Genomic DNA, 27,353 nt, shown 5'->3' on the forward strand with positions numbered 1-27,353 from the left:
TATGAACAAGACTTTCTTAAGTTCTGCAATCTGAAAGTTAGTGAGAATAACAAGTCGCAGGGTTATCTCAAAACTGTAACTTTTGTTATATTTGTTATGGCCAGTGAAGTCGTAAGCAAGAGAACAAAAAGCATGTGTATTTTTATAATGTTTAAAGCTTGACTAATCCAGTTGATGTAGATTGTGTCTGAGTGGCTTTTTTGCGTTCAGAAGAGAGGTCTTTAGTTCATAGCCTAAACTTCTATTCCCAAATATGCTAATACTGTCACACTTCTGTTCGATATTTCTTTTATATAAAAATGTCTCTTGTCTTTGTATCACATCTGAGCAACAGTATATACCGCATCAAACAACTCATTTTTCATGTTGAAGCATTGCAAAGCTTTTTGCAAGAACAGGAGTGTGAAATCTGTCTGTCGTCATCTATAAGAGTGATTAATAATATCAATAATTATCCCACCTTCTAATAACTAATTTTTGTCAGTTCATTTCAAACTATCTGGGTGGTCACATTTAACTCGGTCTATTTTGCTTTCTCTAAACACTTGAGGGATGTTCCTGGAAATGGCTTAATAACTAAACTTGTTTTAAGGATGTTGTTGCATGAAATAGACTTTTTAATCAGCAACATGATACTAGATTACTGAGAATTCAGCAAATATCTCTGTAGCTGTGTTATTTCAGCAGCTGTTCCGACAATATCTTGGGCAGAATTTCATCAAGTGTAATATTGTGGTGGTTTTTTATGTTTGTACCAGCAAAATTTATATCAAAGTACTTTCTAAAGCACCTTTATATATCTCCAGTTGATAAGTCATACCATATTTAGGCAGATGTCTGACATTGCTTTTGGCACTCCGCTCTGCTCCGGGGCTGTCTTATAGTCATGGACTCTATTGCAAATAACAATAACTATATTTTGTAGAATGAAGTCTGTTGACAGCTTTGCTTAAATCTCTCTGAGTTTATTAAGAAGATGGAGTCAGCAGGTGTTTCTCCAGAGGAGGTAGTGGTTGACAGCAAATCTAGTGACATGGAAGCGGAACCTAGCGAATTAGGAACCAGTCAGCCTGCTGAATCTGCTAACTCTAGTACAGACGCAAATCCTTCTGTTGAAATCAGAGGAGATAAGATCAAGTACAGGAGTGACACTGAACCTGGCACTCAGCAGGTTAGTTTGTTGAGCCGACTAGGCTTGCTTATATTGCTTCATTCAATGGAGCCAACCGACTTACTTAGATTTTTTTAGTGGTAGACAATATATTTCTTGGTTAGCTGACACAATACAATGTGATGACTTCTAGCTTTGCTATAAAACACACCAAAGTATCGTCAGAGAAAATAACAGCTAAAATAAAAAAACAGAATGAAGTTTGAGAGATTTTCAAGTATCAGTTCAAGTCTTTCTTTCAAATATGAGCCTGATGATATTTTTGTGCTTCATCTTTTCTACAAATTAGTTCATTTGTTGTAGGGTTCTCAACCCGTCCCCTACCAAAACACGTTTGAGTACTGGAGAGACAGGCAAAAGCCGGTCAAAGAGAAAAATCTTAAAGTGTATAAAATTTTGGGTATATTTGCAATTATCGCTTTCTTTCCCCTCGGGATATTTGCGTTCTATCATGCATTAAAACTCAAGGAGGATTTCTATCTTGGCCTGGAGAAAGGTAAGGTATCTAAAATTGAAGGACTCATCATGACCGCAAATGAAACTTCCTGAACTCTGATAATATATCACCCATGTTCATTTGAGAGCCTCAAGCATAATGACAACTATTGCTTTTACTAAAAAATTTAATGCCTACATTTTTAGTGCTTTAATAATACATATAATGTATTATTAATAAAATAATGTATAGGTGCAGGGTGCTTGCTGTGTTTCACCTTTTCATTATTGACACAGGAGACCTTGTGGACTGCAACAAAAGAGCCATGATAGTGCAGAAACTGCTCATGCTGTCATTCACAGCCTCCCTCTTCACCACAATACTCATCTTGGCTGTGGTTGGAGGAATCGGAAGTGAGGGAAGCACATATAGTGCTGGCAGTGTGCATCTCTAGCCTACGTCAAAGCTACGTGACCGATGTCTACTTTGTTGATGGGCCATTTGGCATTGCGGTCAATTTCTTGCTATTTGTGCTATGTCGGAGGGTTAATTCTGCGCTTCTACACTTACCTGTTGTCATTTGGTTTTGCCAAAAATGTATGCTGACCATAGATATAGGAAACATATATTTTAGCAATATTTTGTAAATTTTTGTCGAGCGGTTAAAATCAGTCCCTACAGTGTACATGTTTCAGTGCTGCTGTTAGAAAAAGGTCTATTCTGTTGCGAGTTTAATACTACTGACGCTTTTGTTCTCCTGTCACTGAATCCACTTGCATCATTTATTAATAGAAACTAACATTTGTATTAAAAAGACACGAGTGCTAAGCATTGCGTCACAAAACAAGGTAGTTTAATATTCAGGGGTTGTTTTCTCACTCTAATGTGGCACATGGCGGCACTATTTCAACGAATTTCCAAAATATAGCATTCCTAGAGTTATGCAATATATTACTCTACCTTAAGGTTCATTTAATATTATTTCTATTGTTAATTTTGTTTTTTGGTCTATCGGTTGCTGTGATCTTACCTCTTGTGAGGAGCCAATACTCTTGGCTTGTAGAATCTCTCTACTTTGTTAAACTTTTTACTGTTTTATGACTTCCACATTATTTTATTGATCCGTGACATTGTTGAACAATCTTCATATATATATATATATATTGTTATTCTCAATTATAAAATATATGTTGTTAAATGACATGCTGATACACATCACCCGTGTGGCTGTAGGTTACAGAATGAAACATTGTTACATAAAAAATAAATTGATGAACAGCGGATAATATGGATAGTTTATAAATAAATAGAATCGAAGATAAACAATTACCCTGGAGCTATGTGGTAGTACCATAGAGTTGTCATCATAGAGTTGTCATCATAGAGTTGTCATCATAGAGTTGTCATCATAGAGTTGTCATCAGAGAGCTGTCATCAAGAGAGCTGTCATGGCTGATGCTGTGTATAAGACTAGGAATTTTCACGAGAGACGCTTTTAAATGTGTATTTCTATGCAGAGTACAGCGAGTAGAGAGTCGCAGGTGTGCGAGAACTGGTCGAGGAGTTGCCCTCTTGTGTAAGAGCCGCTGGCTCCCAGTTCATTCTTGTTTGCGCTTGTCCAGGCTTGGCAGTATTCACTGACGGCTAGCTTACCTGTCCTCCGAGCCCCATGCCATAAAAACTTACTCTGCCTGCATAAGCACAGCATAGCAAAATAGGTTTAAAGAGGTACCACAGGGCAGTCAAGTTTTTGGTACCCTAACTCACTCTCATTAGACCGTATATCTGATATTGATCTTCAAAATAAAAACGTGTTAACGAATCTTTAGTTTCCTAAAGGCTTACCATCTTGTGTCCTCATTGATGTTTGTTCCATCGAATGTGTAAATAGGAAAACCAACCAGGTCACTCTTGCCCTCAGCTATCGATACCCATGATTGTAGAAGGTATTCACCCTGGACAGAGTAATGAAGGATGTTTATTATGACTAATACACCGGTGAAGCTTTTCTCAGCAGAGGTAATCAGTCCAGACACCCTAAGATAACTCAACCCAGTTAGTCCAGTAACCTCAGTCCACTCACTACAGACTAATCAACTAGCCTCCATAAAAACCATTACGAGCTCAATGAACCATTATATTACATCAGAAATGTGTTTACTGTGGTGCAACTACTGTATGGTTATTCTTATGACTAACACAACATCGGCTCCCTTATAATAAATGGAGACAGCAATGCATGTGGTTGTTGTTTAGTACAATGTTATTAGAATGTTATGTATCAATTATTTAGATTAGATTGCATCAATCAGTGTTTTACAAATCAGGGTTTTGTAAAATTCAATATAGCCTAAATATTATGAATTTTCATATACATGTACAAAAAATTAATGGCATTTAATTCTAATACATAGACCCTATTTCTTGATAGGAAAATGCAATTATGCAATTATCAAACTTACATATATTCTGTTTTATACTATGCATAGCATTTAATTTTATTATTTCTTGCTCACTTACATGAGTGATGTGTAGCTAAGTGTGGTATTCTCGCATGCTGGTAGAGCCCATGACACATACTATGCATTGTGGGTTGCTACTTTTAATGATGAAACATTATTATTATTGTTATTATTATTATTATTCTAAAGTCAATTTAATTAATTTTAAAGCTTTAAATAAACTGTGCTGTTTTCTCAACCTTTATATACAAGATACAGTCTAATAGTTGTAGACTCATTAAAACCTTGGGGTGAGTAGATTAGGGTTAGCTTGAGGACGAGAAGACTAATTTGGGGCGACTGGACTAGGCCGAATTATCTCTGAGGGTGACTAGTCATAGATTTCTCAGCGGTTCAACACGTTTTGAAACCTAGATACTGTGGGATAAATCACTGAGTAGCACCCGTTTACCTTGCCATTGATGACAGGTAAGTGCCTATACTTGGAGAAGACTATAGACTCTATATCCTGTAGTCTGGAGGTAAGGATGGCACGAAATGCTCCGCTGACGCCAGACTTGCTAGCATGTCTATAGCAGAGTCCATCTGCGCCAGCAATTCCTCCAAGCTTCCCATCCATTGGTTCATTTAGGGCAAACATTCTCAACTACAGACATAAAGTTTAAACATTGAATGAAACGGTATCAAGCTAACAGGATGTTCTGGATGTTTCCTTTAGGAAATCCATTCTTTAACAGCATGTAATAATTGCCCTGTGGTATAAAAACTGTCAACTGCAGTTATATTACAGGTTTAAGTAAAAAATTAAGCAAGGAATCTATTTTATCTTTAGGTTTATGAGGTGTGTAAGTATACCGCTTGAATGTCTTTAACTGGCTGTTGGACCTGAGGCTGCTCATTAGCAGGGGCATCCATCCACATAGGTATCACATTAGCCATCTCACTCTCCATCAAAGGCACTACTTCACCCATCTGCAAGAGTACAACTCCCTTTTACTGCTGTTACTGACAGGTCAGAGAAGGTGCTACAGATCTCATGAGCATTTAACAGGTGACTTAGGAATTTAAAAAATGGGTAGCGTTTGAAGACATCATGTTCTACTTCTACATGTAATAAATGTCTTTATGGTGAATCGAAAAGGTAACAAACTTATTTACCACTCACTTGCACAGCCTGCCATCCTAAGGGTACGCGTAGAAACAGTTTATGTTGATCTGACACATAGCCCAGCGTGCCAATGGGTATGGCCAGTGAGGCCCTTGCCATGTCATTTTTGTTTGTGAATAGCAGCACCTGTACAATGATGTTAAAGTCAAGTGAAGCCTTAGAACTCTGCTACCTCTTGCACATTTTCCTAAATGGACAGATCTGAGGCAATAAACATACTAATGTCTCTGACATACATGTAGATGCTTTTATAGATGGGAGCAGAGTGTCTGTCCAGTACGTATAACCAACTTGTGTAAAGCCGAGGAAATAAATTACAGAGGTTCTGAGCACGGAACAATATAAAAATATTGTATCAAATTTGGTATGCGATCGGCATGGCAAGTGCAAACCTGCGTGTATCTTGATGAATATAAAAGTAATTTTAAAGTGAGTACAAATTATAGACAAGGATAGCTAAAATGCCAAAACACGTGGTGCTAATTTCATGCATGCATAGTTGCATATTATGCCAGATTCTGTGAAACTATTCTAAAAAGACCCTATGCAAGACATATGATTGAATTGATCCTTACGATTACGGCTGTCTGTCATTCGTCTTCTCATGACTGACACAGACAACTGACATATATACTTTGTGACTGAAACACTATTAATATTATCTTAGTCTTTCGACACAGTTATAGTTGAAAATAGTAGAGTCTCAGGAAAGTCTACGAAAAAATAGCCTCTGATCTATCCCATCATTACTATGCTATGTTTTCTGCAGACTCCCGCATTCACTAAACATTGGTCACTTACCCCCTGGTTATAAGAATTCTGAGATTGACCTTGATTCAAATTGGAGCCGTCTCTTCCAGGGCTGCCAGGCAGACCCGGAGGACCCGGTAAACCTGGTGATCCTTGTAGTCCAATTATAGCCTCTCCGGGTGGCCCCTAAACACAAGATGGTACCAGCTATGATTTTGGGTCTCACCCTTTTCTCACAATTCGATGTCAAAATTATAAACAAAGGTACCTGAGGTCCAGGAGGACCAGGTAGAAAGGGTACCCCCTCTACGACCCCTGGTGGACCCGGTAGTCCTCTACTTCCTTTTTCTCCGGTGTCTCCTTTTCCACCTTTACTTCCTTTCAAACCTGGCAAGCCTGTATTCACAAACAGACACACTAATTGATTCCTTACAACTTAGCTTGTTGATGACATCATCACTTCATATCATTGGTAACACGATAGAGATCAATCAGCATATACAATAGTAACTGTAGAATTTGGGGACACTGCAAGACAAGGGGAGAGATATGGAAGGTGGGCTGTGGTTGGTATATATTCTCATCAACCATGCCAACATCTATTTTCAAGGTAGAAGAGGACTGCAGAAGTCTTACCCATCATATTTCAGATACTTGGCAGAAATATACTGCTCTATACTGCTAATATACTGCTATACTGTATATTTATGCACGGCTAAGAAGGGAGTCAGACAACCACCAACAGATATATACAGTAGCTGGTTAGAAGAGAATATTAGGCTGAATAGCCAAAAGCGGCTGAGATGACTCACCAGGAAGTCCATCTAATCCATTCACTCCTCTGTGCCCTACGTCCGAGCACTCCTGTTTCAAACATACACCAGGTTCTCCCTTAGGTCCCCTCACAGATGCTCCCGGGTTACCCGGCCTTCCTGGGATGCCATCCAATCCCTGAACAAAGTCATACCTGGCTACATGTGGTATATCCCGATATTATGGCATTGTGTAATCTCATGAAAGAAGAAGAGTATAAGGCTGTTTCCATAATGAATAATGACTCGGTAATGACTATAATATATGAAATCGTTTATGAGTGTTTATGGCTTTTTTTTTAACTCAAATTAATTAAAGATTTTTAAAAGAGTAACAGACCCAAAATAACACAGTTTGAATGCATAAATAGACGTAAAAGAGATTACTTACTGGGAATCCACTTATACCATTGCGACCTTTAGCACCTCTCGCACCTTTCTGTCCACGAGATCCTTTTGTCACATTACATGTTTGACAAGCTCCATGCTTAGCCAGGTCTGCTCTCTACAGCACAACATGCTATTAGCATAAGTAGTCTACCAATGATCTGTTGAAGAATGCATTATCACCCTCACTTTAGATTTGAATAGAAGTCAAATTCTCAAATTAGAATAAGACAGGGGTCTTGTTGCCATTTTAGAGGAGGGCATGAGTCATATTCTCACTTTATAGTAGGACATGAGTTATATTCTCACTCTAGAGTAGGACATTGGGTTATATTCTCACTCTAGAGTAGGATATGAGTCATATTCTAACTCTGGAGTAAGAGTACGTAACAAATCAAAAGATTTACCTCAGAAAGAATGATAGGAACTAGCTCGGCAATCTCCTCATAATTGACAGTTCCTGGCTGTCCAGCCTCTCCTTTTGCCCCCTTGACACCAGGTTCTCCCTATCACAAAATGGAGAAGACAATTACATTCTTAAAGGATTCAGCTGCTGAAGATACTTTGTCTCTGCATAGCAAGTTATTAGCTTTGAGCATTGAACTAGACTAGTAGCCCGTAGCTGCCTAGCACCTCTGTATGAAGGGAATATTTACCCAAAACCTCATTTTATGCTCAATAAAACTGAGGTAAGCGTTCTACAACCAAACAGGGAGTTTTTTGAACATTGATCCTTGAAAACATGTAGAGAGAAAGCGGCAAACCGACTACCATAGTAGCTGCAAGAGTTTATTACCTTTATTTCTCGAAGATTCTCGTCTGAGTTTTTGTTGAACCATTCTGCTCCAAAGAATGGCTTGCCGGGGTTTGCTCTTAGAGGGCCAGGAGGACCTGGTAAGCCAGGAGGACCGGGTAAACCTACTCCAGGTTCTCCTTTAGCACCAGCCATCCCTTGTTCTCCTACATAACAAGATAGGTGTGTGATGTACATATAATGAGAGAGGCTAGTAGACTGAGTAGATACTAGTATAAAAAATGAACTCCCGATACCTTGGGAACCTTTTCTGCCTGTGAGCCCTGGAAGGCCATCAAAGCCTGGAAGTCCCTCGAGACCGGGCTCCCCTCGTGGTCCTGGTGAACCTTGAACGCCTGTAATAATAATTATTGTCAACATATTTGCTCTGTTCTGTTTTACTTATTATTTAGCTTTTCAAATAAATAATACAATACAATTAAAAAAATTAAAGTTAACAGTTAAAAAAGGTTGAAAATTATTAGACGTAAATAAAGATCCTACCTCTCAGTCCAGATGGTCCCAGTTTTCCTCGTGCCCCTTTTTCTCCAGCGTCTCCTTTATATCCACGAGCACCATTTAACCCCTGCCTTCCTCTGGGTCCAGGGATCAGTATGACCTCATCTCCAGTACCCTAGTGGTGGACCAGAGTTTTATCAGACTGCCAGCAAAGCCATTCAGCTTGCTCATGTTAATCAAATAGTATAAATAGCCTCAGGTGATAGTGTTTGACTCCCCGACCTGTTTTGCAGTAATACCACTTACTGTTATGAGTTTGCCAGGCTCCCCAGGAGGTCCTTGCATACCTGGCTGACCCATCTCTCCTTGCTCTCCTTTAAGCCCATCCTTTCCAGCATCTCCTTGTTGTCCAGGTAAACCAGGTGCACCCTAATTAGCAAGTTGCAACTGATATAGTCTTACTGTTATATGCAAAGGTTTTTTAATTTATTTCCTACAACATATCATGCACAACATTGAATGAAATACTTTGCTAATCAGTATTAATATTTTAGCATGGCCAATTATGAAGTTGAACACCTACAGTATTATCACAAAGTTATAGATTTTCTGTGTTTGTTCTGAAACTTATCTTATAGTTTAGGAAATAGACCTCTAGAATACTATATTTGCTGAAACTATCTACTGTAAAAGAATTAAATAAGTGAATTAAATCTATTATGCTAAAATGTAAATAATTAATCTCTGAATTCAAAAGAGACAAACCATAAAGTCTGGAGATATTCCATAATAATCCGTTAGATAATCTTGTTATTGTATTTAATCATTTTGTGAATACAAACATATCCTAATATCATGGAGTTATCCTGAGATAAGTTTAGTGTTTTTCCAAATATTTATTACTTTAAAAAGTAAATAATTATTCATTAAATTTCAATTTTTATGATAGGTTTAAACATATTACTGAATATGTTTATAGTTTAAAATTAGGATTCAATTTAATATTTGCATAAAGCAATGAATTGTGAATGTTGAATTATTGGTTGCAGACCATTTGATAATAATGCTAAGTCATTTCTCTAGAGCATCAGACTTACTTGAACTCCTTGTGCACCAGCATAGCCCCGCTCTCCTGTGCGTCCAGGGGGACCTCGCTCTCCCTGCAACAACACAGAAATGTGTCATACCACTGAGCTACGCTACCATTTGGCTCCAAAAGTTTGAGTTTATAAAAGGCAAGGTCAAGGTGAACAAATAATGAAGTTCTATTTTCTGGCATTGGAATGTACTATTCTTCTCACAGGCTATCATCATATCATAGAAATCTACTAAATTGGCTGTCACAAAACTCACTGGAAATCCTGGTATGCCAATTGGTCCTTCTCTTCCATCTTTTCCAGGCCTCCCAGTAACATTCTTACACTCTCCCGGTTCTCCTGAAGACGCAAAACTTATATAAATACTCAGTTTTAATAAAACGCAGTTTAACCTGGATGGAGGGATTTACCATTGATTGGCACGCATACTCAGTGTTTCTACACATCAACAATACACCAGCTGCTCTGATTTACCTATTTGCTGTACCGTTTTCGTAGTAAAAAACTTGCACTTTTGTTTGAGCCAATCAAGGCAGCTGTAGTGAAGTTATGCCCCTGACTAGCAAAGGCAGCTAAGTTGATGAGTGCATTGTCATAACTAAAACCAGTAGGCTGTGATCGGCTACCTTTCTGTCCAATAAACTTTCTCAAATGTTCCAGTCTTGAAGTGAAAAGATCATCCTCCAGAGTGCTGAGTTCCCTCAAGTCTTCTAATAAACTAGGGCCGGGGAGTCCTTGAGGTCCCGTCACTGAGATTCCCTAAAAACAGCGCATTATTGGGGTCTTAGTAAGGCCTGGTTAAGTGAATTTTAGAGCATAACCCGCTGTTATGTGACCAATGCCACCCACCTTCTGTACATAGATTGATCTGCTAGCTTTTGTCCATCTAAGCTTATGACACATTAAACATCATGATTATAAAATAATAAATTAAAATCTGGCAATTTAAAAATTACTTTGACAATATAATAATCTAATATAATATACATTTATATAATATAACATAATATGATACAATGAATTGCTGTTTCATTAATGTCTGAAATGGTAATGAAAATATTTGCTGCTGAAATACTGATTCTTGCTCCACCTTTTGAAAGCGCATTTATTTGAGATTGTGTATCTTGTAGTTGATAGCTATGATACATAAATATTAGCAGCAAGACTAAATATTACATAAAGTTACACACAAATAAAGAAATTACACACATTTATGATATGTCTTTAAAAAGATCATAACAATGTCCATGGCACTCCAACTTAGAACAAGATACATCATGGCTACAGCGGATAGAGGCTTATCCCTTCCCTTCCCTTCTGCTGGATAGGTACTGATACAAGAGCTTTAAGGCTTTTCATCCTCTTTTTTGAAATTGTTTATTGAGGTTTATCGACAACTTACTGGCTCTCCTTTCTCTCCCTTTTCTCCCTCTCTTCCTGTTCGGAAGCCAGGTTCACCCTTCTGCCCGGGCAGACCTACACCAGCATTCCCCTTCTCTCCCTTCTCTCCCTATAGCGTAAAAGAATGGGTGGCTCAAACACAGATAATTAGCCAAAAAAGACAGACACAAAGGAGTTAATGAAATGTTTGTAATACTTCCTCTTTTACTAGAGAACACATCAGCAAGTAAAGTGATTATTTACTGGTAATAAGTTGAAATGCCTCTCTGAATACCAACCTACCTTGATCCCTTGCAGTCCCCGCTGCCCCATCTCTCCCATTTGCCCTGGAATACCATTGATACCTGGTGCACCAGGCAACCCAGGTTTTCCTACATCTCCCTTTTCACCCTTAATACCTAAAACCATGGTAATTATTGTACTTGCTCTTGCTACAAATTATCACCTAGCTACATATGTTGGAACAGGTTCTCAAAATTTGTTTTACCAGTGTATTCATTTCTTTCATAAAGTAGATCTCCAGGTAGAGCAGACGGTTGAATCACGGAGTCATCCAAGATGCCAGCGTTTGCAGGCATATCTGTTGACACACTCAGTACAGTGAATGAAGAGGCTGTAGGAGACATAAGAGAGTTATCCCTCCTATTTGTTACGAGAGGGATGACTGCAGGTAACTCAGCAGTCTCCGCGTCACCTGAGTATGTCTCTCCATCTTCATCGTTCAGCTGAGTTACAAAGACAACCAATCAAACAGGACTTCTAAATATTAGGAGTAGTCCTACCAGGGTTTTAAAGAGTGCTAGCTATATATATATTGTAGTTTAGATAAACTTGCTTTGTAACAAATCCTTGTTTTAAACTTAAAGTTGAATCATAGAACGCAGGTATAATTTTACACTAAGAGTAAAATTCTGGTATACCGCAAGATCTTAAATAATATTTGTCATATGGGAGCTGAGACGAGTAGCATTGTCTTCCTAAATAACATGAGCAACTGCCAAACATGGCTTCTAATGCAGACAAGAGCAGTTCTTTTCTTACTGACACTAACCTCTGAATCATATTCCTCGATTTCTACTTGCGCAGACTCTTGTCTCTGCAAAATAGAGAAATTTGACATGTTGTGGCCTGTTGTGGCATGTTGTAGCTTGTTATTGCATGTTGTAGCATGTTATTGCATGTTGTAGCATATTGTGGCATGTTGTAGCGTGTTATGATATGTTGTAGCATGTTGCAGCACATTATGGCATGTTGTAGCATATTGTGGCATATTGTAGCATGTCATAGCATGTTATGGAATGTTGTAGCTTGTTATAGCATGCTGTATCACCTTGTGGCATGTTGGAGCATGTTGTGGCACGCTGTGACATGTTGTGTAATTAAAAATGCACCAAAAGACTATGCTCGTTGCCAAGAAGCAAAACAACGCAGCGTCAACCGGAGTAATTAGTAATAATTAGGACTGATTCTATTAAAACCACTTGTATTGGCACCTAATTTTATAACTTATTGCTCAACAGGGCTATCGTGAGGCAGGTGCGGACCCTCACTATTGTTTTTATCTAGTGATATAGCAGTTGTAACTGAATGAGATAGGGGGTATCCATAAACTCAAAATGTATTGTTGTTTTTTGACCTCCAAATACAATAGATAGACTTTGTAAGTGTTTTGGGCGCAGGTGCCCTTCATTGTCTTAGATATTAGTCATTGCTCTACCACCGCTTACGCTTCGAGTTGAATGAAAGCACTCAATTCCTGAGCTGATATATTGTCTAATATTTACACAATTTAACCAAGAAACAGTACCGCTGTGCCCCCTCTCGGAAGGCACCATCCTTCACCAGTCAGCTGATGCGAACATGAATGTATTTACAGCCAGCATTTATTGCTAAAATGCTTTAATAAGTAAACAAAATAAATTTACCTCTCGTTGGAATGACTCGTCACACTGCAGAGCGGCATCGTCAGCACTGTTTGTTATTAGTACCTCCTGGATCTCTCCCTAAAAATAGAAGAGATATATTTGTGGATATACCCCTTTGTTACAAACTATATAGCCATAAGGTATTCTTTACCATATTAGTTGAATTTTTCGCCATTTTGGTAAAGATAGAATTTTGAAAGTCAGAATAAAAACATTTTCTGATAAAAACATTATTCATAGAACTTTGATTGCTATGGTAACATCGATATGCTATCTCTCCTATGTTCTTAATAGATATCTGCTTCCTAACCTCTGTTCACTACATGACTTACCTTAAAGGGCTGCTGCAGTACGCTGCCAGCGTGGCCTACAAGAACCAAACTGCCTTCTGAAAACTTTAGTTCCCCTTCTCTATCAACTTCCGTCATCGTATAATTGTGGCAGTACATGAAGAGATTTACTACGTTTCCTGAGACTCCAAGAGCAAATTTAGACCATCTCTCTACCATAGTCGGGACTATGAAGTCAATCAGCTTTACTGATCCCTTAAAATATGGCAAATACATTCAGATATATTGTACTTATAAGATAAAGAGTTTCAGGTCAACATCTTTATGACTTGCTAAATATTGTGTGTTTCTACCAAGTATAATGATCTAAAATCTTATTAAAACAGCTCATACTGTTACACACTCTCGCACACGCACACACACACACGCGCGTGCACACACTTCCGCATACACTCGTGCACGCACATATGCATACACACACACATGCATGCACTCATGTATGTATATAAGTTGCACGTATAATTTTTAGATTTTTGAGTAGCATATCTCACAAGTATATATTAGAACATGTACAAACCAGCTCGAAGTCCCTTGTGTACCAAAGTTCGATGATTTGGGTATAGTCGTTTTCTCCTGCAGAGAGGCTAACTCCGAACTGCACAACTGATTCAAGGGAATCCATGACAGCGAAAATGAATCCACCAGCAATCTCTGCAGGCTTTAGTGTAACGAGTATGGAGAAGTTTGACCAGAGAAATGGAGGGAAATAATTCTTCAACTATCAACATAACCACAAGTTGGTTGAGCAAGAAATAGAATTGTTGTTTTGGCTGGGTTGATACTCTTTAAAAATATTGAAACCTGCAAGTTGGTTAACTAGGGCTAGTAGCATTTAAGTAGTCTTGGTTTAGTGTTAAAATCTTATCAAAGAATAATCACTGGTGCCAGAAAAAACGACCAATCCGTGATGTTCTTCTGTTACATTTGCAACTTGTGATATAGTTACCAAGAGCAGGAAGCTGCTGATATAGTTACCAAGAGCAGGACGCTGCTGATATAAGTTACCAAGAGCAGGAAGCTGCTGATGAAATTATGGTTCCACTTTTGTTTAAACTTGCAGGAAAATGAAAGGAAAGTGTCCAGCTACTGCTGCAAGCTTATTGTACTGATAGTCAGGTGAAAGATGCAAATAATTTGTTTAGTATGAAGTGAACTGATCTACAGAATGATACAAGTGAAGACAGTAGTCATGACAAAAGGACAGATAAGAGTGAGGCGAAAAAGAAGTTGTTATTATGGAAAGTAAAGAGTAAAGTGTCGACAACAACAAGAAGAGACAGAGTTGTGACATCAATGATGAGATGATAATGGTAAAAGAGATAGAGTGATGAGTGAAAAGGAGAAATTGTTGATGATGGTGAGGAGAAGTGAGAGTGTCAAGGACAAATTGCAAAGAAGAGAGGTGGGCAGCATTAGCTGATATCTTGAAATAGTAATCAGCCCTGAAGTTCGCCTTAAGCAAAGATGATACAAAGATTGTACTAACACCTTGTTTGAACTTAGAGTATAATAACAAGATTTCACGCTATCTATAATAGAGACGCTCATTTGAAATGCAGAATACATCGCATTGGCTTTATCTTATTGCTATAATCTCTTTTGAATACAGTCAATAAAGAGCGCACGACTTCTACCGTGACAAAAGGAAGAAGAGAAACAATAACAAATATCAACAATTGCTACCTCGCTATGAACACTGTTGGACGGAGGGAATATGTACGCCGCTTTGCCCATAAATGCATCAGGCAGCAATTCCACATCTTCTCCTTTTTCTTTCGCTATAATGCTGACAATATCTACCTCTGTAGCAGCATACGCTGCATCTAAAAGTGAAAAGCAGATTTGATTCAGGACATAGAATTTGACTGGTTACACATATGGGAAGAAAAGATAATTTTGGCAATGCGTTGGTCTGCAATACTGATAGCTCTCATTAAGGGTGAATGTAGAGAAGACACGCAAGTATCCGGGTCATTGGGTAGAAACGATCATCTTCCAATTGATGCTGAACTGGTCCAAGGTTCAATTTTATTGATTATGGGACAGCTTTTTCGACTTACTCTCATCATTCATTGGCTTATTCATGCTACTGCAATCCTGTTGTTATGTATAAACTATAAAGTGACATGCAGCCGGTTGCTGCTGGATTGGCAGCTCGCCTCCTTACCCTACCTATATGGTTAAATACAAGGGAAAGATTTGTATAGATTAGCGGAGTAATAGTAAACTAGCCAAATGGCTTGTGAGATGGAAACAATTAAAATTAATCCAATTATTATAAAACTTAACAAGAAAACAATAGATCAAATGCGTGTAATTACCTCCCGCTTCTAACCCGTGTGTTACCTTTTTCAAGGATGGTACATAGCAACCATGATAACTCAACTATGACCGGCTACTGACCACTGTGATAACTCAACTATGATCGGCTACTGACCACTGTGATAACTCAACTATGACCAGCTACTGACCACTGTGATAACTCAACTATGACCGGCTACTGACCACTGTGATAACTCAACTATGACCGGCTACTGACCACTGTAATAACTCACAGCGGTAACCAGTTAGCTGATGATTCAAATAATGCAATCAAATAATTTGTCACTTTTTTGAGAAAACTGGCTCATGGCAAAGTACGTAAGTAGAGGCAAACAAATTGTAGATTTTAATAAACTTAAACGCGGAGATTTGTGGGGAGGTATCTGCATTCTTGTAAAAGCAATAACAATTGTGTTGAACCATGCTTACTAAGTGACACTGCCTATGCACTGCATTAGCCATCGGTCTCGCTTGCTCTAATTTTAATAGCGGATCTGAGAACTACCTGCGACTAAATAGAAATATGTAGCATTTCAATTTTACATGATGTTTATTATTTTATTACCTGCAATGCTTATAAATAATCAAATTCAAAAGTCCTCAGAACCTGGATGTCTTACATTTGCAGTTGGGTCTATCAGGTTGGCTGACTCTTGTCTTGCTCTTCTCGTATCCACTAGCGTCCACGCACCAACATGCCTTATCATGGCATTGAACTTCCTCATAGCTGCCATCCGGTCGACAATGGGGCACAAATCCGCCACCAAACACCGCGAGATATCTGGCTCTGCTGCATGGTGAGCCTGTCGAAAAATAGCAAATTTTTAAATTTTGTTTGAGTAGAAAACGAGCAAAGTACTTTATGGATGAGATGATGAACATGAGAGTATATACCAAGGAGTTGAGAATATTGTGCCTTGAAGTGTCTTTAAAAGTATCAAAATGCCTTAGACTGAGGTCTATACAAAATGTTTGATTAAATGCTACCATGTAGATCTTGGTTCCATGATACAGTAATAAATGCTTCTAAATAAGCAATCACACACTTTCACCAGATCGCAATCTTTGTTTTGAAGTTGGAGCAGCTCATTCGTCAAGATAATGCCTGAGGCCACGCTAGCTAGCGTATTCCAGCTGATTGACAACCACTGGTGAGAATTCTACTATTCGGAAGTCACTTGTAAAAGGACAAATAATGAGCATAGTCAGGAATAAACAGAACCTTCTGAAACCTGTCACAGCATGTCAGATGCCAGAGCATCTCATAATCTACCATCTTTGGCCTATAATCTTGTATCTTTAATTAAAACATAAACCATCAGTCTCTGTGACAGTCTGGATACACATTTAAGCTTGCACTGAAGCTTTACCGTAAGGACAATAGATAGTAAACACGAATCATCAATTAAGATGGTGGGAGTGATAACGTTAATGCCTCGCTATTGTTTTAACGACATCAAATACATACAAAAGACAACAATAATATCATTAGCAATAATGCAGGGGAGATAAATTTGACCACACGTTCTCTATACGCAGTCAGCTGTCAACACTTATCTCCAGATAGCGAGAAATTTCTTTCATGTATTTTTGTGTCAACTTTCTATGTTACAAGATAAAAAACATTCACATCATTCCTGGTCAATGGTGATTATGATAAAATGAGTAGTTTTGTTCAATTAGAAAGAGACATAGGACTTGAGTGACAGGTGGTTAAATGTTTTTATATGGTAACAGGTTTAAACATTAGTAGCACTGGGCCTTAAAAACTGTAAAAACAATAAAAGATTTCTCCTTCAGTGAAGCGACCATAGACATTGAAAGACTGGTAGTAAATTACGTATAAGCTAGACTACAGTAACAAATGTCTATTTCAATACTGTACCATGACTAGACATACTCACTCAAGTCAATGCAGGTTCCCTTGAAAGGTACGCAACAGACCATCAGCCAGAAAATATGGAAGAACCTTTAAAGAGACAGTCTTATAAAGTACTTATACAGTTATGTATGCAATTAATCAACAAGACTTGCCGTTCATAGCAGCAATAGAGTGCTGTTTTTGATGCTGTAAAGAGACTTAATAGTTACTCTATTATATACCATCTTTTGGAAAAATAAGAAAACTTTATTTTTGAGGCAATTTTTTTTATCAGATTGGACAAGTCACAGCAAAAATTCTAACTGCTGTCTGATTGCAGAAACCTAAACAATGCTTCCAGCATGGCTCTGTCCTAATATACCAAAACTATCAGGTTCAGAGTAAAGGTAATGCTCATCGACACGAATACTTCTAGAATATTCTTACCTCCTCAATATATGAGTAACAGATTACACTGGTACAATATGGTACACCAGTGTAACATATTACACTAGTATACCATATGTGAATTACATATATATATGCTCATGTAACAGTCTAAGCTACTCTCATGACTATATGCTGGTTTTTATATTTTTAGCAAAGCGTTTTTATTAACAGGATGAGACAAATATATAAATACATGTATGCGTTTCAACTGCCTTTCAGGTGCAATCAAATTTTTAAATTTCTATACTTTGAACACTTACCTCATGGTTCTAGAGAGAAGTATTGTGGAAGCAAATTCTAAATCAGTTAGGAGGAACTGGCTGTGCTAGAGAAGCCCCTTTTGCCACACTCAGCTGGCCCGGGAGAACTGTCGATGCATGCGACACATTGTATTGTTACGGAGCCGGCGCAATACAACAAGTGAGCTGGTTGGTTGATTGGGCAGGGTTAGCGGTGCTGCTTACACGGTTATTTGTTCATTGTACAAAGGCCAAGGAACAATAGGAGTACTTGGTTATGTTGGGAACTTCGAGTCATCAATTCTCGTCAAATTGCTAAAAGTTTTTAAAGTTTTATGAAACTTGTAATACTTCAGTAGCCGCTGCTGGTATGCGCTGATGTTCAGACACAAACATGTCTGTATCCTCGCGTGTGGGCCGCTGCTGGTATGTGCTGATGTTCAGACACAAACATGTCTGTATTCTCGCGTGTGGGCCGCTGCTGGTATGTGCTGATGTTCAGACACAAACATGTCTGTATCCTCGCATGTGGGCCGCTGCTGGTATGTGCTGATGTTCAGACACAAACATGTCTGTATCCTCGCATGTGGGCCGCTGCTAGTATGCGCTGATGTTCAGACACAAACATGTCTGTATCCTCGCATGTGGGCCGCTGCTGGTATGTGTTGATGTTCAGCCACAAACATGTCTGTATCCTCGCATGTGGGCCGCTGCTAGTATGCGCTGATGTTCAGACACAAACATGTCTGTATCCTCGCATGTGGGCCGCTGCTAGTATGCGCTGATGTTCAGACACACACATGTCTGTATCCACGCATGTGGCAGGTTTGGTCAGTTATGTTATTTAAAAAGTAAACACAAGCAACTTGGGATAAGAAACTCTGTTATTTTGTAATTATGTACTGCCTAATCACCATTTTATACAAATTATGTTTTTAATAATTTGATATTACTAGCCGAACGCCTGGCATTGCAAGGGCATTAAAAACAGTTGCAGGTAATGTAGCTGCCTGCCACTTGCCATTAGCTTGGCACATTGCTAATGGCTGATTTGAGTAAGCTAAATGACCTATTGCTTAAGTTACTAATAAGAGCTATGGGAGCAAGCATAAAATGATGTTGCGCCATACGCAGAGCGGTATGTGTATCTTCACCTACATAGCAACATATATCGTTCAATGAATCCATCAATCTCGCGTAGCTTAATTGGTAAGATATTTGCCTGGTGAGTGGGAGGTTCCGAGATCAAATCCAGCATGAAATGGATATTTCATTCCTAAATTTTAATAACCATAGCTGGACAAACCGAAACACACACATGCTCAAACTTTGAGATTAATAGATGTACAGGCTGTGATACAGAGCATAGTATTGTGGTCTTTCATGTGGTGCTCCAAACAGGACTACTAAAAAATATTGGGATAATCCTTTGAAAATTGATCTGTCAAAAACAGCATTCATGGTAAATGTATGTACAATAGTTCCGTGATTTAATGTCAGGCAAGCTCAAAGCAGTCTGAGAGAAAACTGCAGAACCAGAAGAAGTTGGCATACAATAAAGACCCAATGAAAGTATATTGTGTATATCTTCTAGTGTATTGTGGGGACAACTTTGGAAGATCTTGTTTACTGTCTCATTCCTGGTAAGCCAGCCAGTCTTTCAAGTAGAGCATAGAATTTTACTTCTTTAGAGAAATGAACTAACAAAGAAAATAGGAATTTTCTCTGCGATACAGAAGTAGAGCGAGTTTTTAGAAATAGCATAAAAGAATGTCAGGATTCACTTTATTCTGAGACTCTTATGTAAGGAATTTATTTAAGCTCCAAGGCTGCTCTACAACACTCTAGTCAATCACTTGATATCCTCCTATAAAAATGTAACATCATCATCAGCGGCCAAACTAAGAACCTAGACAAATGGATGGAAGACTATCCCGATTCATATAACACTAGCTGCATTACCCATGTTCGGGAACAGATTTACGTAAAGCAATAGTTTTATTTAGAGTTGTCTTTCGAACTGTAAAACAACTCCAAATATGCAATCTACTGAAATTTTTGTGCTGATCTGATTGCATACACATGCAGTTGTACATGTCAATAATGTTAGAGAGACCAATAGAAATATGCAATGTGCTTTACAGCTAGTCTACAATGCATCAGTCTCGAACCACTCAAATCGGAATTGTCCTAATTTTGTACACAGAACTGATAATGAAATTGACATTGCTAGGCAAACTGAAGTTCTTCAAACTGGCAGTATTGAAAAGTTTTACATATTTTAAATTACATATTTAAAAAATTCTAGAAAATATTTTCCTATTGCACTGCTTAGCTATCACCAGCATTTATTGAATTGAGACTTCTACATGCTTGAAACACTAATCATGACTCACCAGTTCTTCGTCTATAGCCTGTGTTTTGACATGGTGTATACAAACTGTGCAGCAGTAATGTGGTCGTGTTGATAAAATTTATTATCAATAAAATCTACTATATAAACTACATATATGACTTCTCGCCTTTTCAACGTAAGGCATTACATCTGGAGCATTTTTGGACATTCGTCGCATAGACAAATTCGGCCCTATACTATGTTGCAGGACTGTAGTCAAGTGCAAAGTTTTCTGTCCATACACGGCGCCTGGTAGCAGCTGCTGTAGTTAGTGCATCTCGCTGTTGTCGCCGTTTCATCTGCTCAGAAAATTCAGCTCACCGAGCAGCTGTTGTAGCTAGTGCATCATGTTCTTGTCGCCGCTGCATCTGCTTGGAGGTTTCTGCACCTCTGGCCGATGTAACGGCTGCTCTGAGCCATTTGAGTCGCTGCTGGGTCGGTTCAGTAGTCTCTGCACTTCTAGCGGCTGCAGTATCTATTCTGGCCTGCTTTCGATGTACCTGTTTGTTCAGCGGTTTCTGCTCTTCTAGCAGCTGTTATTCTGTTTCGTTGTAGGCGTAGCTGTGTTTGCTCTGCAGTTTCTGCACTTCTAACAGATGCAGTAGCAGTTCCGCTTCGTTGTGGGCGTAGCTGTGTTTGCTCTGCAGTTTCTGCTCGTCTTGCTGCTGCTTTGCGAATTCGGTCTCTTTCTCTACGGAAATCAATCTGTTCTTGCGTTTGGGCAGTAGGCTTTTTGGAAGGCATTGCACTTCTTCAAGCATTTCTAAAATTGAATGAGATGGTGTGCTTTTTTTGTAATAAACACTGCTCGCTTTCTTCTCACCGTCGCCTATCGCAACGATCAGAGTGCCCGTGCAAGTTCTGTAGTAGCTGTAGTTCTGTAGTACTCGTAGCTGGAAAAAAAAGTAAAAGTAACTCAGCTGCGGCAGGAAATGAACATGTTTACTATCACAAACAGTGGCAAATCCAATGTTTTCAACCCTTTCACTGAAGTAGACTCATTCATGCGCTTTCCATGGTCGACCGCCGTAAACACATTTTTGCCACTTTTCCAGCTATTGCTAGCAATTGAATTTTATTATTCGTTGATAACATAACCAATGATCTTTAGGACTTTTATGGTAGTGACAGTGTTGTCCTAAGAGTTCTCTATCAAATTAGCCTAAAATTTAGTTTTAAATTTTTGTTTGAGAATTTCTAACTTAAAAACGAAGATTTTTTATGCGAGTTCATTAAATGCGTTCGAGTTAAAAAACAAATAACTACTTATGTTGATGACAGTATAGCCATTTCAGATTTTTGTGATTACACAGATAATTAAAATGCACAAAGTATAGATACAACGAATTTTTTGTATAGCAGTGCTTGTTAACATGTTGGCAAAATGAAATATATAACCAAAACAAACGTTATAGATGGAGTTTGAAATTGAAAAAATATTGTATACATATTAAGCAATATCGGCAAAATGGCTGGCAGTAGGCCGATAGCTAAATTTGCACACGGACGCAAGTGAAAAGGTTATGTAGTGGAAGTGTGGCAATTCATAGACAATACAACATTGATTAAGAAATACTTACCTTTTTTATGTAGAAATGTAGTAGGTGAGAACTGCGTTTTCCAGTGACCGCAAAAAACCAACGTTCGCGTGACCTTCTCAGTACACGTTGGCAGTAAATATTAATCACATGTAAATTACTATTCATTAATTTATTTTATTTAATGATTAGTACATTTGTATAGCTGTATAGGCCGCCAAACTCAGAACGGTGCTTTTTAACACGGCAGCAATTTTGCTGTTTCAAACGCACCAATGTCGTTGGACGCCGTAAAGAGGTGCGCTAACCAGATATGACGTGTTCTGTGTAAAAACGATGAATAGGTTATGTATAGGGGCGTGTACTAACCGTAGATTCTCATTAATGCGCCCTAGATACCAAGTAGCGGCTAATAGTCGGAAAAGTACGGTACTCTATAAGGCAGACACTCAATCAATCAAACACACACGCACGCAGACAGACATTCGATTGCCGTTTATATAGTAGATTGAGAGCAATCTATGGTCATTCTACATTTTAAAATTTTTTAATTTTTCAATAATACTATTGACAAACCATCTTTCGATACCAAAATAATTTTTTTGTAACAACAAAGCTGCAGATGAAAGTCAAATTTTTAGAAATTCCTAAAAGCAAGATTGTATACACCTACAAGCATGAAGACAAACTGATCATGTATTATTGGGCACAGAAAACTCCACCCTAAGACTTCAGAGATTCTAAAATTACAACACTGTCCAAAACGAAACTGGAATATTTATCGTAGCATCTCAGTACTCAGTGTGTATGCGAGAGAATATTTTAGAAAAGAATAGTCTGCCCCATCTGTAGTTGTAATACAGGAACTCACTGTTCCCAGTTGTGACAAACGAGATGGTAGCATTCCTTGCTTTCTTTTTTATTTAGTTTCATAGCATCTGATAGACAACAGTTCATTTCAAAGGATATATTAGATCTTTCTGTAATATAGGCATTTATTTGAAGCAATTGATGTATAAATATAATCAGACTGTTAGAAATAGACTATTTCTTTTTTATAATTTAACATAATTTACATAATCGAGTATTAAATGTTTATTCTTGTGTATTGATTAAGAGCATAACCAGCAAATATCGAAGTTTGTTACGAATTTAATATCCGTATAGCTAACGTTAAGTTGGGAACGATTTGCATCTGCAAGATGGATAGTGAGCCAAGATACAGAAATATTCCTCTCTATTATTTTTGTCTCCACCGTGTTACCAAACAATCACACATTTCATACGTTTGCTTCTTACTGCTTTGGATCTGTTCAAATTATTTGTTAGCTCTACCGTACGTCGAGACTGGTGTTTGCTACCTTTTCTACATGTATTTGTTTAAAATAGTCTATATTTTCTACAAAAAAATTGAAAAATTTGTGAAAGTAATACAGAAAAACTTTTATTTGCAGAAACATCGATACCTAAATGTCGCTTCTGACAGCTTATCAAAGAGTTCAGTAGACCTACAGCAATTGCACCACTCTCACACACCACAGCATGCCTCTTATTGGCTGGGCTATTGTATGCACGGCCTTTCCAAACCTGTACAGAACACTGCTTGGGTTATAAATGGCAGATGTACTTTTGCATAGAAAGTAAGACATGTATACAAGAATGGGTCGGGTGTAAAATAAAACAGCACTCTTTATGGTTAAAGAAAACTTAAAATCTACTGATAGATCTGTGGATTTACAAATAAAACCTATTGAAGAGACTTAGGAGGCAGCAGAAGGAGGCAGCAGAAGAAGTCAGCAGAAGGAGGCTGCAGAAGGAGGCAGCAGAAGGAGACTGCAGAAAGAGGCAGCAGAAGGAGTCAGCAGGAGGCAGCAGGAGGCAGCAGAAGGAGATAGCAGAAAGAGGCAGCAGAAGGAGTCAGCAGGAGGCAGCTGAAGGAGGCAGCAGAAGGAGACAGCAGAGGGAGGCAGCAGAAAATGGCAGCAGAAGGAGGCAGCAGAAGATGGCAGCAGAAGATGGCAGCAGAAGATGGCAGCAGAACTTTGTCCTGTATTTTGAATTTGTAATTTATAATCTTTTTAATCTAACAAAACCTTCATAATTGCTCAAATCCACAGACACTTGAGTTTAGTCCAACCACTTTCTTTACTGACCAGCTAGAGTCCTTTCTACACTTCCTTTACCCCCTTCACAAGATTTATCAACAAATCTCAACAAAAATGAGGTACATTGTTTATCAATATTTATTAAGATTTAAATATCAGTAGATCAAATAAACAGTTCAAGTCTAAAAGTCATATAGTTGTGAACTAATTGTGCAATCTGTGCAATAGTTCAATGAGTGACTTCATCATCTGTGATTAACACTGCAGCATAGTTCTCATTCGGAGGTCAGCCGCTCCGCTCTGGGCTACGCGGTTGGCAGATTATGGCAGTAGCTAGGTATGGCGAACACTGTCTCATCTTTAATTCCTTGAGTCGTATTGCCGTACTGGATCAAAGTCGTAGACTTTGCTAACGAAACCATCAGTGAATAGTGTCAAGGACATCTGATAAGTGAGAGTGTATCGCTATGCTATTGTGTTGTATTAGATTACTCGCAGTTCCAAGCAGTATTGTATAATTAGTTTCTGGTTTATTAACTCATTTACATGGCTTGTAATGTAAAATTACACAAATAACATTACAATCAATAAACAGATAGGTGGCTGAGTGAAGAACTACAATTGGAGTCATGGTCTCCTGTTTAATTAATATAATTTTTAATGGCATTGGACGCAAGAAGATCTGTTGTAACACTGTTACCATTTAGTTTTTAGAAAACAGAATAATAAACCAATCAGAGCAGTTTAACCTTGCAAATGACCCGCTAGTCGGCCAAACAGACCAGTTAGACAGTCTTGTTGTTTTTGAGTTTGAAATAAACATCAGAGAGATCACAACTCTTTGATGGGTAGCAACTATAAATATTTATTGATTCTTGCTCAGAATTAAAATAGAAATTGTAAATAATTTTTAATTTTGCTGAAGTTTTAAAATTTTTTATTGCAATTTGAATTACCTTCACCTAATGCACTTGTTACCGCATGCCAAACTATCTACAAGACTAAACCATGTGCAGGTATGTCCCTTTGTCTTAATACGACTACAGTTTTAAATATGACTACTGGATGCAAATAAACACAAATAGGTAAAAATAAATTTTAATGCTATAGAGCAGTGAGAATAAAAAGCCGTTAGTATGGAGTTATCATCTCTATGTAGCAAAGCAACATTTGGGGATTAAAAGTCAGTTTTTAAAATAAAAAGGGTTGTTTTGTGGTCAGCATCAAAATTAGTAATTATTAGAGTCCGGGAATGTAATTGAATATGCTTATCACACGATTGAACCATTAGTGTCAAAATATAAACTCTCAAGCTTCACCTCCAAAAGTTTAAAATCGTAAAATTTAGTTAAATAAAACACCATTTAGTTTAAAAGGTAACTTTAAAAACCAAATTAAAGCTTTACAAGCTTTGTTAGTGTTTACTGAGTGTAACACTTGGTGAATAATCTTGTACTGGAATGGGTTGGGGGAGTATTCATGTCTTGGGTTGAGCGAATAGTCATGTCTTGGGTTGAGCGAGTAGTCGTGTATTGGGTTGAGCTAGTAGTCATGTCTTGGGTTGAGCGAGTAGTCATGTATTGGGTTGGGGGAGTATTCATGTATTGGGGTTGAGCAAATAGTCATGTCTTGGGTTGAGCGAGTAGTCGTGTATTGGGTTGAGCTAGTAGTCATGTCTTGGGTTGAGCGAGTAGTCGTGTATTGGGTTGGGGGAGTATTCATGTCTTGGGTTGAGCGAATAGTCATGTCTTGGGTTGAGCGAGTAGTCGTGTATTGGGTTGAGCTAGTAGTCATGTCTTGGGTTGAGCGAGTAGTCGTGTATTAGGTTGGGGGAGTATTCATGTATTGGGTTGAGCAAATAGTCATGTCTTGGGTTGGGGGAGTATTCATGTATCAGGTTGAGCAAATAGTCATGTCTTGGGTTGAGCGAGTATTCATGTCTTGGGTTGAGCGAGTAGTCATGTATTGGGTTGGGGGAGTAGTCATGTATCAGGTTGAGCAAATAGTCATGTCTTGGGTTGAGCGAGTATTCATGTCTTGGGTTGAGCAAGTAGTCATGTATTGGGTTGGGGGAGTATTCATGTATCAGGTTGAGCAAATAGTCATGTCTTGGGTTGAGCGAGTATTCATGTCTTGGGTTGAGCGAATAGTCATGTATTGGGTTGGGGGAGTAGTCATGTCTTGGGTTGAGCGAGTAGTCATGTATTGGGTTGGGGGAGTATTCATGTATCAGGTTGAGCAAATAGTCATGTCTTGGGTTGAGCGAGTATTCATGTCTTGGGTTGAGCGAATAGTCATGTATTGGGTTGGGGGAGTGTTCATGTCTTGGGTTGAGCGAGTAGTCATGTCTTGGGTTGAGCGAGTAGTCATGTCTTGGGTTGAGCGAGTAGTCATGTCTTGGGTTGAGCGAGTAGTCATGTCTTGGGTTGAGCGAGTAGTCGTGTATTGGGTTGAGCGAGTAGTCGTGTATTGGGTTGAGCTAGTAGTCATGTATTGGGTTGGGGGAGTATTCATGTATCAGGTTGAGCAAATAGTCATGTCTTGGGTTGGGGGAGTATTCATGTATCAGGTTGAGCAAATAGTCATGTCTTGGGTTGAGCGAGTAGTCGTGTACGTGTATTGGGTTGAGCTAGTAGTCATGTATTGGGTTGAGCGAGTATTCATGTCTTGGGTTGAGCGAGTAGTCATGTATTGGGTTGGGGGAGTATTCATGTATTGGGTTGAGCGAATAGTCATGTATTGGGTTGGGGGAGTATTCATGTATCAGGTTGAGCAAATAGTCATGTCTTGGGTTGAGCGAGTATTCATGTCTTGGGTTGAGCAAGTAGTCATGTATTGGGTTGGGGGAGTATTCATGTATCAGGTTGAGCAAATAGTCATGTCTTGGGTTGAGCGAGTATTCATGTCTTGGGTTGAGCGAGTAGTCATGTATTGGGTTGGGGGAGTATTCATGTATCAGGTTGAGCAAATAGTCATGTCTTGGGTTGAGCGAGTATTCATGTCTTGGGTTGAGCGAGTAGTCATGTATTGGGGTGGGGGGAGTATTCATGTATCAGGTTGAGCAAATAGTCATGTCTTGGGTTGAGCGAGTATTCATGTCTTGGGTTGAGCGAATAGTCATGTATTGGGTTGGGGGAGTATTCATGTCTTGGGTTGAGCGAGTAGTCATGTCTTGGGTTGAGCGAGTAGTCATGTCTTGGGTTGAGCGAGTAGTCGTGTATTGGGTTGAGCG

General features: G+C 38.6%; 2 protein-coding genes across 2 annotated transcripts; one reads left to right on the forward strand and one right to left on the reverse strand.

Moving 5' to 3' along the window:
- The first annotated feature begins 929 nt into the window (after window positions 1-929).
- Window positions 930-2,953, forward strand: LOC137391115 (uncharacterized). The gene is made up of 3 exons (XM_068077479.1): window positions 930-1,171; window positions 1,475-1,667; window positions 1,904-2,953. The coding sequence occupies exons 1-3, from the start codon at window positions 977-979 to the stop codon at window positions 2,059-2,061; spliced, it is 546 nt and encodes a 181-aa protein (XP_067933580.1). The 5' UTR covers window positions 930-976; the 3' UTR covers window positions 2,062-2,953.
- A 24-nt stretch (window positions 2,954-2,977) lies between these two features.
- Window positions 2,978-18,198, reverse strand: LOC137390932 (collagen alpha-1(XVIII) chain-like). The gene is made up of 28 exons (XM_068077247.1): window positions 18,105-18,198; window positions 17,438-17,502; window positions 16,154-16,336; window positions 14,895-15,034; window positions 13,729-13,929; window positions 13,194-13,406; window positions 12,862-12,939; window positions 11,988-12,032; window positions 11,424-11,661; window positions 11,219-11,334; window positions 10,938-11,036; window positions 10,162-10,294; window positions 9,792-9,874; window positions 9,536-9,598; window positions 8,745-8,867; window positions 8,484-8,613; window positions 8,237-8,335; window positions 7,983-8,146; window positions 7,594-7,692; window positions 7,191-7,304; window positions 6,800-6,938; window positions 6,256-6,383; window positions 6,039-6,173; window positions 5,235-5,363; window positions 4,925-5,041; window positions 4,521-4,715; window positions 3,453-3,562; window positions 2,978-3,298 (listed from the first exon to the last, which is right to left on the reverse strand). Exons 1-28 carry the CDS (start codon window positions 18,107-18,109, stop codon window positions 3,103-3,105), a joined length of 3,540 nt encoding a protein of 1,179 aa, XP_067933348.1. The 5' UTR covers window positions 18,110-18,198; the 3' UTR covers window positions 2,978-3,102.
- Window positions 18,199-27,353: the final 9,155 nt, after the last annotated feature.

This window comes from Watersipora subatra, chromosome 3, assembly GCF_963576615.1.
Source record: "Watersipora subatra chromosome 3, tzWatSuba1.1, whole genome shotgun sequence".
In the NCBI taxonomy this organism is placed as follows: domain Eukaryota; kingdom Metazoa; phylum Bryozoa; class Gymnolaemata; order Cheilostomatida; family Watersiporidae; genus Watersipora; species Watersipora subatra.

Excerpts from the sequence above, each read along its gene's own strand:
- LOC137391115 (XM_068077479.1), top strand. The coding sequence starts at position 977 with ATGGAGTCAGCAGGTGTTTCTCCAGAGGAGGTAGTGGTTGACAGCAAA. Across the intron at positions 1,172-1,474 it reads CTGAACCTGGCACTCAGCAG|GGTTCTCAACCCGTCCCCTA; the intron begins GTTAGTTTGTTG and ends CATTTGTTGTAG. Across the intron at positions 1,668-1,903 it reads CTATCTTGGCCTGGAGAAAG|GAGACCTTGTGGACTGCAAC; the intron begins GTAAGGTATCTA and ends TTATTGACACAG.
- LOC137390932 (XM_068077247.1), bottom strand. Across the intron at positions 8,614-8,744 it reads AGCCTGGCAAACTCATAACA|GGTACTGGAGATGAGGTCAT; the intron begins GTAAGTGGTATT and ends GTCCACCACTAG. Across the intron at positions 6,174-6,255 it reads CTGGTCCTCCTGGACCTCAG|GGGCCACCCGGAGAGGCTAT; the intron begins GTACCTTTGTTT and ends TCTTGTGTTTAG.